Genomic DNA, 16,063 nt, shown 5'->3' on the forward strand with positions numbered 1-16,063 from the left:
ATTTAAGTAAGTATACATGTTATTTCAAAATGTGTCTTTGCATGTTTTGTCTGTGGATTAATTTTGAAAAATTATTTTCATTGCTTGTTTGTATGTAGGATGAGTATGCCAGTGAACACATCCGCTGGACAGACATTCCATTTTTTGATAATCAGCCAAGACTTGACCTATTAGCCAAGCCTCCTTTTGGATTGATACATGTTCTCGCTGATGCTACAAGCTTTCCTAAGGTCAGTACGAATTATTTTTTCTTATTTCCCTTTGAAATTTTCTTCAGTGGGTAGAATGCAGAGTTGATGTTTGGTAGGTCTGCTAGAACAAATGCAGGTTTACCATTCACCTTTCTTATGGCCCAGCTCTTTGTTGAACTCTGTATGTGAACAGCTATGTACTAAAATTAGTTTTAATGTCAATTTTAATCTTTGCTGGATGTCAACAGGCAGATGACTTGTCGTTTTTGGAGAAGTGCCATCATCACCATGGGCAGAACAAATTTTATGAAAAACCCAAAACTCCAAAACCAGAATTTTCAGTTTGTCACTATGCTGGTACAGTCTCATATCAGGTGAGATATCACCAGCTGGTTGGTGGTGGTTTATGTAGAGATAATTCATAAAAGGTACATGACAGATACATACAGTACTTTGATTCATTGTTTGTATTTCAGTTGGTCTGCTTTTCCTAGCCAAGTAATCATTCTGGGCAATCATTATCTCAGTCTCTCTTCAAGTAAATCCTGCATAGGTGTTTTTTTTAAATCAGTTTAAATCAGTTGTTTGTCATTTTTTGGAGACAAAGCAAGGATGCTCAAGGAAACTAGCCATAGTCAGTCAGTTATGGTTATCAATGAAAGCTATTTGGCCAGACTTCAATTTTCTGATAAACAAAATATTCTTACATATCACATGTATTTTTACAAATCCTCAAATAACGAAAACACACATTAAGTCTCTTGTTAATGTGTTTAGGTGGCTGGGTTTCTGGAAAAGAACAGGGATGGTCTCAAACCTGATCTTGAAGATCTTATTTCAAGCTGTCACAACAAAGTGAGTACTTCATTCAAGAATTATGTTTACTAACAAGTAACTGCATTTCTCTACATGTAAGTTTGAGATGTCAGAAATTGTCCATCATGCTTCAATTAGATGTTTAATAAATTATGTGATTTTTGATTGGATGTCTACAGTTCATTCAAGAGCTATTTCCAGAACTTCAAAGTGAGGAATTTTCAATAAAAGGATTAAAACTTCCCTCTCAACCAAAGAACTCGTTAAGATTGCCATTGGGTCAGAAAAAAAGACCAACAGTTTGTGGCAAATTTAATGACTCCCTGATTAAACTGGTGGTTGCCATGAAGAGGTATGTTTACTATTTCTTAATTAGAAGTTCAGCCTCTGTGATTTGTGTGTCTTCATTGTGCAATCATTCCTTGCAACAGATCTGTTGTACTTAAAAGTCCTAAGAGTTAAAACTGATGAATTAAAATACTTGCAGCTCTTGTTTCCTGGATTTTAATCAGAGTGTGTGATGTTCCCTCTTTTGCTAGCTTTACTTCAGAACAAAGTTATGGTAAATTTGGAAATGGTCAAGTATTTTTTGTTGATTACTAGAACATGAAAACAGTTTTGCCTCTTTTTGAACTTTTTCCAACTTTTCTTCTCTTTCCCAAATTTGTGGAGCTTGATTTTAGAATCTAGAATCCATGAACTTTATCTATTTCTCTGTCACTTGCAAGCATGGCCATACTTGCAGTAGTTCTAAACGTTTCTCTTTCCTTTCAGTTGTAACCCGTTCTTTGTGAGGTGTATTAAGCCAAACAGTACAAAGGTATACCATTCTTGAGCTTAATTGTGATGAACTTTTCCTTTGTTGCTCTGTCATTACAATGAAGCATTTCTTATGATACTAATCTGTGAACATTGGTATTCCAGGAACCAGGAAAATTTGAAATTCCTCTTGTTGTTGAGCAACTAAGATATTGTGGGATTGTGGAAACTGTCAAGATCCGAAAAGCTGGCTATCCTATCAGATATGGATATGCAGATTTTATTAAAAGGTATGAGTGCAAGGTGCCTGGTAATATTGATGCATTAAATACTGTGATACTCTTGGGAACTAAAACCTAATTTGAGGTCAGAGATATTTTCAACATGCTAAATATTGTTTTTTTTTTCTGCATCACCATTGGAGGTTCATGTAGGCAATTTGTTTGTTTTTGTGCTCAATATGAAGCAAATGGTGACAGGAATGTGAGCCTGGAGTGTGACATTGAATCTGATTCTGAATCTGGTTCAAGTAGGGAACTTTAATGTCTTATGTGTGACCAATTGCTCAGTACAATCACTTCCTTAAAATAGCTGCATTGTTTTGGCCTTAGCAATGGCTTCCCTACAGAAAACTGAAGAAAGGGGTGGTTTATGAAATATTACTAAAAGTTTGGCAAAGCTCCCAACCTTGATAACATGTATGCATCAATTTTTTTAAAGGTATCAGTGTATATCATCCCATGTTGATCTGAGTAGTCCAAATCAAAAAGAAAATGTGTCCCAACTTCTGAAACTTCTAGACAAGATTGAACCTGAGAGCTTCCAGTTTGGAAAAACAAAGGTAATTAAAAATAGGAAGGGTTAGTTTAAATTCATTATTTCTGACAAATTGATATAGAGAGTGGAATAAAAGATAGAGAAAGGAATATTCTTGAAATGAGCTTGGGTATTCCCTAGAACCCATCTGGCATACTTTTGCTTGTATCTATGTTTAATATGTATACTTTCATACGCAGGTTTTTCTCAAAGAGGATCTTCATGGAGCTCTAGAAGAGGCCAGAATGGCTAAGCTCAACCGTATGGCCATTGTCATTCAAGCACGAGTATGATTGACTTTTCAAACTATAGAATATATGTACAGTTTTATCTTTGTTTGTGTAAACTCTTTACACCCCAACATTGATATTGATATTCTCCACACTGTTTCTTTTTACAATTCCTCTGGTACTGACAAGGAGAATTTGTTTGACAATCAGGAGCTTCCTAAATTGGTGATCATTTCCTTTATTCTCATAACCTTTACATATGATTCAACCCTGGTGAAAATCTTTCAAGGATCTTTAAGGATCTTACAAGATCTTCATGAGGACCTTTGAGGATCCTCTTGAGGATCTTCATGAGGATCTTCAAAATTCTTGTTAAGATCTTCAAGGATCCTTCATTTTCTTGCCAAGATCTTCAAGGATCCTTCATTTTCTTGCCAAGATCTTCAAGGATCCTTCATTTTCTTGCCAAGATCTTCAAGGATCTTTGATTTTCTTGCCAAGATCTTCAAGGATCCTTCATTTTCTTGCCAAGATCTTCAAGGATCTTTGATTTTCTTGCCAAGATCTTCAAGGATCTTTGACTTTCTTGCCAGGATCTTTAAGGATCTTTCATTTTCCTGTCAAGATCCTTGAAGATCTTGTCTGGATCTTCAAAGATCTTTACATGAACTTTGAAGATCCTTTAAAGATCTTTGAAAATTCTTTGAGGATCTTCCAAATTCTTGTTAAGATCTTTCAGGATCTCTCATTTTCTTGCCAAGATCTTCAAGGATCTTGTTGAAAATTTTGAAGATCCTTAAAGATCTTGGAAAGAAAATAAAAGATCCTTAAAGATCTTGGCAAGAAATTGAAAGATCTTTGAAGATCCTGGCAAAAAAAAGAAAGATCCTTGAAGATTTTGACGGCCAAATTAAAGATCTTTGCAAGAAATTTGAAGATCCTTAAAGATCTTGACAAGAATGTCAGGAATCCTTGAAGATCCTGGCAAGGAAATGGAAGATCGTTGAAGATCTTAGCAAGAATGTTATAGAACCTTCGAACTTTTGACAAGAAAATAAGCATACTCAAATCCTCATACTAAGTTAAAAAGAAAAATTGAACCAAACATAAAAAAATGAAGATAAAACTTTTTTATTGCTAAACAAGAATTACCCATCCTTTTCTAGTAGGACTACTTCTACACTATTTCTGTTCAGATTTTAGGTTAGTACTAAGATTTTCATTTTCCAAAAAATCTGGCAACAGTCCAGCTCAAAGGTAAAAAGACCAAAATATATGTGTTAAACTTGTCTAGGACTAGACTATGACCAGACTAAGACTACTCTTACAGAGGGGGTAAACATGAAAAAAAGGCAAACAAGAGTACTTCAATGACTATATTTCTGAACCATATTAACCTATAAACCAAAGGAAAGCTTAGGAATCACACATACTGAATATAACTAATATGTTGCCCTAAACTAATTTGTTATTTGACATCAGATCAATTTGTCCACCACATGGTGTGAAAAACCTAGGTATACTTGAGAAAAGATAACTGCACAAAGATTGCATGAAATCAAGTGTTTTTAGTGTCAAAACAAAGTACTAGGGTCGTTCTTTTGGATGAGCTAAGGAACTTTTGGAGTCGTTTATATTATGGGCACAGTGCCCGTTCAAAGTTCACCGAGATTATTAGGTGAGTTATTCCACAATATCTTACTTAAAATTCAGCTTATGGAGAAACTGTCAGCTTATCCAACTCAACTCAGTAAGAGGATACAGCCCTGAAAACTTCAGATTAATTGAACTAATACATCCTGAGGTACAAAATAAGTGTTTTCGGGAATTCATATGACAACCTCTAAAAGAGCTTTTTAAGTTGTTACACAGAACCAAGTAAATTCACACCTTCTTCAGAAACATGTCCTTCAGTGAGCGTCGAGGAGAATCTCTCTAGATCGATAAGCCTTTATCCTTGTCCCTGTAACACATCATTTGCATCCTCACTCTCCAAGAGCTCAGAGCAAGAATCATTAGGCGAGGATGGCATCTTCATTTTCTTTCCAGAAGTACCAATGAATTCTTTTCATTAAGCCTCAGAGTCAGAGCAATCGCGAGACCTGCTTGGAGTTTGATTGACGATTGCGGTTATTTCTGTCTCTCTTTTCGCTTGTTTCTGAACTCCAGAAAACGCCTTTCCTTTACTTTTATTTCTGTGTACATTTTCCCCTTAGTTCCGACCATTGTCGATGATATTTGCCGTAACAACGAGCTTCTTATGTTTTTATGCGACCGTTAAAAATCTCGGCGCGTATAAATTCCTATCCCATAATGCAAAACCCTATTTACTGTCATGTAAGTTGTCACAAAGTTTCCCTAAAGCCTCAAGCATGGCGTTGCTATGCGTTAACCTTCATTACACTTATTGCACAATAATTTTCTGCGAAAATTCCTTGTTGTGTTTAAATTATCCATATCAGATTAAAAAGGATCCTTGCAAAGAGCTGTACAAAATCATGAAATGAATCTTTTAAAGATATTTGGAAGATCCTTTTCAATTCCTTGAGGATCTTGAAGGATTGTAGAACAGATTGTGCAAAGATCTTGACTAGAATTCTTAAGGATCTTAGCAAAGATCTTAGCAGGATCCCTGACAGGTTCTTTTGAAGGTCTTTAAAAGATCCTCATTAAATCCTTGAGGATCCTGAAGGATCCTTGAAAAGATCCTGCAAAGATCTTGACTTAAGGATCCTTGTAAGATCCTGATCAAATTCCTAAGGATCCTGGCAAAGATCTTTACAGGATCCTTGAAAGGATCTTTTGTAGGTCTTTAAAAGATCCTCATTAAATCCTTGAGGATCTTGAAGGATCCTTGAAAAGATCTTGCAAAGATCTTGAGTAGGATCCTTGTAAGATCCTGATCAAATCCTTAAGGATCCTTGCAAAGATCTTAATAGGATCCTTGAAAGGATCTTTGGAAGGTCTTTAAAAGATCCTCATTAAATCCTTGAGGATCTTGAAAGATCCTCAAAAAGATCCTGCAAAGATCTTGACTAGGATCCTTGCAAGATCCTGATTAAATCCTTAAGGATCCTTACAAAGATCTTGAAAGGATCCTTGAAAGGATCTTTTGAGGGTCTTTGAAAGATCCTTGATAAATCCTTGAGGATCTTGAAGGATCCTTGAAAAGAACTTTGCGAGGATCCTTATGAGGATCTTTGTAATATCCTTTGAGGATCTTTATCAAATCCTTGAGGATCTTTATCAAATCCTTGAGGATCTTAACAAACGTTTTTGCTTACAAAGATCTTTGAGGATCTTTTACAGATCCTTTAAAGATCTTTTAAAGATCCTTGTCCTTAAGGATCTTTGGCAGGTCTTTGTCAATCCTTGAAGATCCTCAAAGATCCTGTGAGGTTTTTCACCAGGGAAGGGTGATTCTGTGAGGAGAAATTACAAGCCAGTCACTCTCAATAGTTAAAGGGTCGAAGGGGGTATAGAAGGAGACATGTAAAGTAGCACTTTTTTGTTTTGAATTTAATTAAAAATAAATTTTAATTATCATTTTCTGTAAGATATGATGTTGTTTCTCCTCTGAGCATGAATTTTATGTGCAGTCAATGCACTGATTTGAACTCATTTGTATCATTCATTTTTTTTAGATGCGTGGATATTACCTCAATAACAGATACCTTAAAATGAAGAAGGCTGCAATTGTTATTCAAAGTAACACACGTCGCATTTTAGAAAGGTATGATGAATTGGTTGCACTTTCTGAAACAGTTCTTTTCTACTGTATCCAGGCATAAGGTTGTTTGTGTTTTTTGTATAATTATCTATTTCTTCATATATGCTTTTTACCACCATGGTTATTATTTTAATTGAGATTAATATGTGTAAGCTATGGAGCTGTTTTATCAGATTTGGTGGTGTGACATGCAATGGCTAATGGCGTAGTCAACTGTACTGCAGGCATGCCAATGCCACGGCTTTGTTCAGTAGTCCAGTGGTTAGTGCACTGGGCTCCAAGTCGGACAACCTGGGTTCTAGTCCTGGCCAGGGCAAGGCATTGTGTCCTTGAGACATGCAGGGGAAAAAAAAATGCAAGCTCCACTTTTAGGCTTGGCTAAATCTAGATATTAGAAATCCTTGCATCAGAAAAACTGAAGTTAAAAAAACAAGAAAAGAAAACTTCACCTATCATCATAAAAAAAACCTTTGTGTAACTTATTACTGTTCAGCCCCTGGCTTGACATAAAATTGTTTTTAATGGATAGGATTCTATTGGAGAGCCAGGGTACAATTTTGAATTATAAAGTTCATAATAAGCTCACCTTTTAGTCCTAATGATTTGACAGGTGTGACCAGCTGTTCACCTTACATAAGAAAATTCATCTTGATTATTTTTGTCTCTGCTTAGTCATGTTTAGTTTTCTGGGGCAAGTTGTTTAAAGGATTATTTAGCTAACCAAGGGTTAGCCAATACATTTTTAGTTAGTTTTGTAGCTCTGCAGACAGTTCTAATTGTGTTTTCCTTCAGTTCCGTTTCATGCTAAGTTAAACCTCTGAAAAAGTAAGCTCTAATATACGTATTATTTCAAGAAAAATCAAGGACAAGTTAAACTTTTAATCCTGGATTATTGCGAACTGCCTTTGAAAGAAGTGGCCCTGTATATTGGCCTTTTGACTGATGAATAGCATCGTCTCATACTTGTCCTTGTTCCTTCTTTTATCATGCAGAAATAAATATTTAAAGGCAAGAAAAGGATTCATCCTTCTCCAGGCAATTTATAGGATGCAGAGACATAGACGAGCTTTCTTGAAGGTCAGTTACTCAGTCTTAAATATATTACAGTAAAAAAGAAAATATTTTTATTATCTGTATAATTGAATTTTGTATCGGTGGGGCTAGTAATTTTTTGGTGGAGATGCATACAGTGTATACATTTTCTCATTCCAGTGATAGTGGGAACACACATGTATTGGTTATCAACATACTCTGTATGCAATATATTTTCAGTCTGAAAACAAAAAAATACTGGGCTCTATGTGAGCTACAGTAGGTAGAATCTATAGGGGTAGTAACCTTCTCTGCATCATATATTAAGGAAGTAAAATGAATTTGTGCCAAATGACAATTACATGCAATGTATACAGTCATGTAAGAAGCCAATTTAAGTGAGCCAATGACTCTATTTCATCACATACTGTTCAAGTTTTCATTTTAGCGAGTGGTCTTAACATTTTTCATTAACTTGCAATTTCCAGATTGCATGAAAGATATAACCTACAACTGTAGCAATCACACCTTATTTGCTGCACACAGAAGCATGAAAATTTATATTAGTCTGGAACATTTATTATGTCTTTAAAAGCTACTCTAATTTATTGAAGAAGTGTTTATTATGATTTTGTTATGAATGCAGTAAGAATTAAATTTCAGTAGTTATTAGTACATTTGTGAGATCATCTAAATTATTGTTTTGACGTGATGTAGCATGCTGAGATTTACAAAGTGCAATAAGATGAAAGGTTAATGGTTAAAAGAGAATTATCCAATGTGAAAGTAACCTGTTTATGAGTTCATGATGGAGAATTCATTTTTTTTTTTTTTGGTAGTGCGTTTACAGTTTACAGCAGCTATTATAAATAAACCAGTATGCTAGATTTAAGATATAGATACATTCTTATACATATAAATGATAAAGATGCATTCTTTCAACATTTATCTAACTGATCTCCTAGATATTATTGTGAAAATAATATTTATGTCTACTTTTTTTGATACAGTGTATGATATGGTTATGTTATACAGTATTGTTATTTGATACCTTTACTTGCTCAGTGGTGTTCAGAGCTTCATCCTCACTCATTGGATTCAAAACTGCTTTTCCAAAAGTTATTCTGTCTCCAAGATTTTCAATCTGGTGTGTATTCATGGATTCCTTTCAGACAATATTAATGAATTATTCATGTATGTAACCAAAAATGCATGTATAGAAAAAATTGTCTATTTAAATCAAATTATTAGAATTTTGTGTGGTCAATGATCATCACATAGCAGATATTTGTAAATATTTGTCATCACACCACCACTTGACCTACTCCTGGAAAATGTCCATCAGTTTTAGCCAAAAGAGTTCAAATGATTATCAAATTATTTGACACCACTTTTTTTCAATACTCACTAAAGTCTGTTTAAACATGCACCTGATGATCAAAGCTGTGGGAAATTTTTTTATGAGTAAAAAGGTTTGCTAGCTTGGATTTCTTTCAAGTAATCACTTCTTTAAAGTGCTTTGGACAAGAGCTTGCTGGAGAAATCTCATTTACATGTGATCTGTGAGTGCATATTTAGAAGGAATCATGCTATTTGGACATGATGGTTGCATTCGTGACCCACACTTGGACTGTTAATCCTGAACAGGTATACCCCTCATCTTCAAATGTGATCAACTCATTTTAATTATTAGTAAGAGTTCATTTTTGAACTGGTTTGTATGTTGGAATTTTCATTTGGCAGATTGACCAATAAGTTATTTCTATCCAATACATTGTAATACCAATACATTCTATACCAATACATTGTCAATCAAGAAGATGACGAGAAGATTGGAAATTGTTAACAACAGGATATTGTGTGAATAACTATAAATGTTTAGAACATGTGGACGTGTAGGGTAAAATTTGGGGCAAAGTGTGCAGTGAATCAATTTTTGTATTTTTGAGGTGAAAGTCAGTGAAGGTACACTATTGATTGTATTTGCATGACCAGATTTTTCTAGAGGATGTGTGGGGGGAAAATATTTTTGTTAGTGTAATGGCCTATGATAAAGTTTCATGTTCATTTTAATTACTCTCTGTAAGGGTATTTATCCACAGTAGGTATGACTATGTTCAAGACTCATTATTTTAGCTCCTTTAGTTACTGTCACAGGCAGCGCAAGGAGTTATAATTGTCATGATATCCAAACTGACAACAACACTATGCCATTTTTTTAATTAAAAAATTTATCTCTTGATCGAATGAGGATTATGCAGAACGGAAAGTTCGACAGGATCTCTGAAAGTGTTGTTGAGAGGAATCATCTCATGATAACAAAGTGGTGCACTTATGTGTCGTGGGAAAATTTTTGAGGTGTTCTATAAACTGTAATGAAATATGTTAATTTTTATAACATCATTGTTATTTGACTTCTGTAATCAATGATTGTGTTGAGGTCAGTCATTTTAGCTAAATAATGTCGTAATGTACGAAGCACATTTTTTGGCGTCTTATTTTGAAGTGAAAGATTTTTTTTTCTTAACTTAAGTATTGGCCAAAGGACACTCACCTCCTTTTTAACGGCTGCTCTTTCTGTTTTAAAAAAGTAATTTTTATTGAGAGTTAAGTACAAGCGGACAGCATTATCTAAGAGAATTTCTAGAAAAGGGAGTATGTTGTGGTCAAGAGACATGATTAGAATATTTTAAGATACAAGTAGTTCATATTGGCCTTATTTTTAGAAACAATTTTCCTTTGATAACGCTTTTTCAAACGATATACTACATGATATAAAACATGTATTCCACTATTACTCAATTAATCTGCTGATTTTTTGGCGGGGTTTCTCACTAATAACTTAAGATATAATGTCTTGATTCTTTCAAAATACAGAGAGGAAAATGATTAACTTTTTCTGTAATTATTTGGTACCGTGCAGATACATAAAAGAATGTGAAAAAGAATATTTAGTTTCCTTGTTTATACAGTAGATGAGAGCTCCTGCAGATTCTACCGACTGTTTCGCAAGTAGGTTAACGCTTTCGTAAGTTGTAGTTGTTAAATTTGAATGTCTCGAAATTTCATGTAGTGTATCGGAATAAATATCGAATGAAATACGATGTCAGGAATATCACCCCCGTTTAAAACAGAAATTGTTTGATATTTTACCGTGTGTTGTTAAGAGAATAATATTGGCAGGCTGGCTAGCTGACACATATTTTGAATAAAATTTCATGCAGTTGCAAATTACTTTCAATTAGCATATGAGAGTCAGAATCTATTGTTTCAAATGACTTCATCTGTTGAAATAGCTCTGTATTGTTGTAAATAGCCACTAGTGTTTTCTGACGCTCGGCGGAAAGAACGTAAAGTATGCAGCGGCCAGTATGTTATTAAAAGTCAAGGTTGTGTTTTATCGGTGGAGGCAAACCTATAGGGACCAATTCATTGATTATCAGAGGAACGCAAACTTGTTGGGTTGAGGTTAAACAAAAGAATACATACATGAATGCTGAAGTAAGTAAAACTTATAATTTTGTGATGAATGCATGCAGTGTATGATATTAGGTCGCACATAATCTTCAGGTTAATTTTTGAGAAGCTGAATATTCTAACTCTGTAAATTAAATTCGTAGATGTTAAGCGTGGCTTTGTTCTTTAAACTGGCACGAAAATTCTGCGGGTTTTTAAATTCTGAACCATAATTTAAATATTTGTAAACTGACAAGTCGCCAGTTTCTGGTGGTTAATGTAAACAAACCTCCCGTTTAGACATTTAAAGAAGGCATCAAATGCAGGTGATGTATTTAGTATGAAAAAAATAGCTGGATTTGTCGCCTCTTTGTCTTCAACCTTGGTGAAGGAACAGAGTTTATCTTACAGGATACAAGTGCCTGAATTTTAATTCAGTCATGCATTTCGTGGAATTTTTGTAGAACATTCTCTCGATTAACACATGAGTGAGAATTTCAAATGCTTGTTTTTTATAAATTTACTGCTTGTTATCATCATCTCTTGTAATTGGGGCTAAACAGTGTAAAGAGTAAAAATTTTTTTCTGGTGATTTCCATGGGTCAAGTTATATGCAGTAAATTGCGATTGATTTAAACCAGTTGTTTTAATTGTAACACTTCAGATATAAGTATGAATTTTCCTGTTCTCGTTTGTGTAACGAGCTGACATAAACACTTTCAAAATTAGTTTCGAGCAGAGATTAAAGTCTCTACTCTTTGGCGTAAACTTTACGTTTTATTAAACCCAGTGCTGGTATCTCTAGTTTTCTGTGATCAGACACTGCGAAGTTTACAACCTATGAAAAACTCCTACGGTTTCCTTTTGAAACAAGATTTTGATATCCACATTACATGTTGAGTCCGTTTACCATGTTGTTTGATTAGTTCGTTGGTTTATTTATCTTCTGTTATAATAAGGATTAATCCTAGATGCATTTATTGTGTTGACTTTTTGCTGGGACTTATGTTATTAATAGATTAGTGTAATTAATCAGATGTTAGATAAACTTTTATAAAATAATGAATAACTTTACTTGGATATCCATCCATACCGAGTATCTGTTCTGAATGAGAGCATTATAAACACATAGACAAATGTGTTCACCGTGGTTTCGTGGATAAATGAACGTTTAATTGTTTGTCTCACAATGCAGGATTAGGCTAATTAATTGTATTGATCGCGACGTATCGACTGCTGAACTGCAATTCTTCTACATAACGAGACAAACGATTTAACGATCATTTGTCGGTATTAAACCAAATACTTGTAGAACATAGTTGTAGACAACGCCGGTTTTCTTCATGACGCGGGTGGCTAAAATCGGTGTCGTGGAGCGCAAGGTGCGATGAGAAAGCAAAGAGAAGGAGAGAAAGTCCTATGCTCGATCGCTTCCCATCACCTCTCCGGCCTTGCATAGTAGCATAATTTTGTAAATAATAACTCTGAATTACGCTAAAATCATTTGACTGATCTTCGTTATGATGTTTGAATGTGTCCTCTCCTTACTGCAGATTTAGAGAAGGCTACTTTGAATAGATTACACCTCAATTATTCCAACTCCTATTTGTTTGCCATAGTCTCTCATTTCTGGCAAATTTCCTTTTGGTTTTTACAGCAGCAGAATGAGAGACGCCAGAAAGAGAAGGCAAGAGACAAGCAGCATTTTCTCAGACAAGCGCCGCGCACTCAGTCAGCCCCTCCAGACTCCTCGGCACCTCCAGCTGCAGTAGCTCCCCAAACTGTGGAAACGGTGGATACAAAACATGTTCCAGAAGTGGTGGTTTGTATCGTTGTTCTTTTCTGCTTTTAACTTACTCCAGCAAACTCCTGTCTTACTTTTATCATGTCATGTTTTTATCTCATCCCACCAAACTCTTGTTTTAAGATTTCTGTCCATGATTTGTGCCTTGGAATGTTACCAGGTGGCTCCGTATAATGACTGACTCTTTGAGCAATCGAGTGAGGGAGGGGGGGGGGGGGGGAGAGAGCGGTGGATGGAGGTGCCTTTGGTTGTACCTTATGAAGTTTTAAGCTAGCTTAGCTGTTCCTGTCTGGGGAATTATTGAATTAATGGCTGTTTGAAAAGGTCATGTATTTTTATGCCAGTGTTAACAATAATGTAGGATATGCTATCTGCTTAGCATTTGTTTTATTAATGGTAAGCTATTACCACCTTTTCGTAGGAAATTGAGAAACAAATCGCAACAGACGTCACTCATCTTGAGATTCCAGCAGATTTGGCACTGGTTTTTGCCAGTATCCAAGGTTAGTGTGTTGTCCTTGTTCTGATTCGCCGATATGATTATTTTCCTTTTGCTCCACGATCAACATGTTCACATTATTTCGTGTACTTGCGAAATTAGGCTGGACCTTGACCCATGGATCGTCAGTTCATGAAAATAGAGGAGGCATAATTAAACACGATTATGCAACGTCAACGTTACCAGAAAATATCAACGACTTTCTCTTCTCAAAGTTTGCTCAAGAGAATTTCCAGGTAAGTTTTCTATCTATATTTCCTTCTGATTTACCTCTATTTCGGGCCCTCGATAAATGTAATGTGGCAGATGCTGATTGATTTAGTTTTTTTTTTCCAAGTGATGATATGGTTTCCTTTTTTCACTAATTCGACTTTTTCTAAATTCCCTTAATTAAATTACAAAGAAACGCAAAAGATGTGAGATATTGATAGCTGACTCACTGAAGGGCAGACTGGTTGTAAATATGATTAAAGCTAGTGCAGGTCATTGTGACTCGGTAGTTAGCACCACCACAGCGGACGTCATCTTCAGAGTCACTGCGCTCACACCTACAATAGACCTTTTTGAGGTGCAGTCGTGGGAGTTCTTGCCTTCCACCCTGTGGTCCTGGTTCCCGTCCTTGTCCTAAGGGTTTTTCGCCGTCCTTTTCGGTTTGTAGCCTTTACAAAAGCAATTTGTCAAAACTCCAATTTAACTTGGAAAAAGAGGACGAGGAAAGCAATTAGTAGTTGTGCGCTCTTTACGAACGATTCTTCCCATAATTGTTGTTGTCACGTTGTGTTGTTAGAGTGAACATCAATGGCGAATGGTAAGGTCCCCCCTAAGAACCAGCTTGTTGCCTGTCAAGTATTCCGACAGTGTCATGGCCATAGGACTCTTTCAGCTGGTAAGAAGTTATTATTTTTTTATCTGCAAAGTGGAGCTAACCACGATAACACTGCATCATTTCTTGAGGTGTAGATTCACATGTATGGCTCTATTTTTACTTATTCTCATATCTTTCCCTCAAATAAATAGTTTTCTCCTCATTAAAAATGGAGCTGTTTGTTTAATTGTCTAGAAAGTATATTCTCCTGCTGCTAAGTTTGAGCCACAGATGGCTATTATATATAATTGTTTAGGTTGGTGAAAGTATTTTCATCTCCCCCTTTCCGCGGAAAGAATTGGACCCTCTTCCACTACACTTCCTTCACCTGTAAGTGCAAAAACTGAAAGGTTTCTCGTTTGCTTTTCCTCTTACTTGTTGCAGGTCATGCGATTCATGGACGATAAATCTATAACAGATACAAAGGAATTTGCTGTTGGAAACTACCTTGTACAAATGGTAAGTGATTTTCAGAAACACAACCGGTTAGACAGTGATAGATTCATCCCAAGAAGCTCAAAGTATTCATACTCAGCATTAGAAACTTCAACCATGAAGTATGCGGTTCAATACGAGTTGATGCCCTCTATTGACGTCAAATTCTTTTTGTTTCTTAAATTATGTACATCTGAACCCCGGTAACTCGAATTGCCAAGGGAAATTGAAACTACTTTGAGTTATCGGGATTTCGATTTTGAGGGGGTTTTGAACAAAAAGACCAGAAGCACTTGAATAAAAAGGTTTTGTGCTTATACATGTTTTAATGTAAGATTTCTAGAAATGTAAGAGCATAAAAATGACAAAACAAAAGAAGACAAAACAAGAGCATGAAAACCGCAAGTACTATAAAGTAGCTGCTCTTCAGAATGTTTAGTGCTAAATCTCTCTTTAACATTTGTTGAAAAATCTATTCACATAATTGATTTGAAAAATAGTCCTTCATAAGTCCCTGGCGTTTGCAGCCATTCTGTGTCTGTCAATAGAGTTACACAGCTTCTCAATGCCCGGCGGACTCAAAGTCAAGAAACTGACGAAGGGATGCAAGTGCCATGCGCAGTGAATTTTGAGGGGAAGAGGAAACATGTTTTTGTTCTCAAGAATGAACTGGGCACGATTTATAAGTAATGACAAACAAGAGATCGATTCCAGATTACGCGCCATTATTTCTCTTCGCCGGGAAGAACTTTCAAAACTGTTTGTTTACGGACATACAAACGCGTGATGTCGACAAAGGTCAATTTGTCATAATATATAAATGAGATTAAATGTTATCTTCCGATGCAAAATGTTATGGTTCATTGGTCCGTAAAAGTGAAAATCGGGTTTCGAGTCATAGGGGTTTAAATTACAGCAAGTATATGAGGCAAATCCAAGGGAAATCGGGTTTGCTTCGAGTTAGCAAGGAATTCGGGTTACTGAGGGTTCTAGTTATCGGGGTTCAAATGTACAATCTTTTGTTGTTTATCTAGGGCATTTTTAAACCTGAACTTCGCGAAGAGATGTACTGCCATCTTTGCAACCAGACTTGGGGGAACACTTCTGATACGAGCAACGAACGAGGCTGGCTTCTCTTTGCATTGTTTCTCTGCTGTTTTGCACCGTCCACCAGACTCTACAAGCCTTTACTCAAGTAAGCAGAGGCTTTATGATATCAGTGTTCAAGGGTGTGGTCAGCGGCTAATACATCGTGATTTTGATCTAAATGTTGAGTGCGACTCACTCGGTGTTCATGTCTGTGACCGTGTTGGTAGTGCTGTTAATGCTTCATGTTGATATCCTTGAGACCTGTTAATGCTGTCAAAAGTTTTCTATTTACTTTGACTTTAAACTGGATATTTCAATGTTGGAATTTGCTTGAAACTTGT

At 35.7% G+C, this 16,063-nt stretch overlaps 1 protein-coding gene across 6 annotated transcripts in view; it reads left to right on the top strand.

The window, feature by feature from the left end:
• The window catches only part of LOC131791085 (unconventional myosin-XV), a 44,563-nt gene that overhangs the window by 11,999 nt on the left and 16,501 nt on the right, over positions 1–16,063 (top strand). For all 6 annotated transcript variants that reach the window (XM_059108404.2, XM_059108402.2, XM_059108401.2 and 3 more), the window contains exons 16-31: positions 99–230; positions 440–565; positions 969–1,046; positions 1,187–1,359; positions 1,782–1,827; positions 1,932–2,056; positions 2,487–2,607; positions 2,783–2,869; positions 6,457–6,545; positions 7,535–7,619; positions 12,688–12,852; positions 13,256–13,337; positions 13,436–13,569; positions 14,121–14,219; positions 14,583–14,657; positions 15,668–15,828. In XM_059108404.2, coding sequence (XP_058964387.2) covers positions 99–230; positions 440–565; positions 969–1,046; positions 1,187–1,359; positions 1,782–1,827; positions 1,932–2,056; positions 2,487–2,607; positions 2,783–2,869; positions 6,457–6,545; positions 7,535–7,619; positions 12,688–12,852; positions 13,256–13,337; positions 13,436–13,569; positions 14,121–14,219; positions 14,583–14,657; positions 15,668–15,828 — 1,778 coding nt within the window. The remainder of the gene's footprint in view (positions 1–98; positions 231–439; positions 566–968; positions 1,047–1,186; positions 1,360–1,781; positions 1,828–1,931; positions 2,057–2,486; positions 2,608–2,782; positions 2,870–6,456; positions 6,546–7,534; positions 7,620–12,687; positions 12,853–13,255; positions 13,338–13,435; positions 13,570–14,120; positions 14,220–14,582; positions 14,658–15,667; positions 15,829–16,063) is intronic.

This window comes from Pocillopora verrucosa, chromosome 8 (genome assembly GCF_036669915.1).
Source record: "Pocillopora verrucosa isolate sample1 chromosome 8, ASM3666991v2, whole genome shotgun sequence".
Taxonomy (NCBI): Eukaryota; Metazoa; Cnidaria; class Anthozoa; order Scleractinia; family Pocilloporidae; genus Pocillopora; species Pocillopora verrucosa.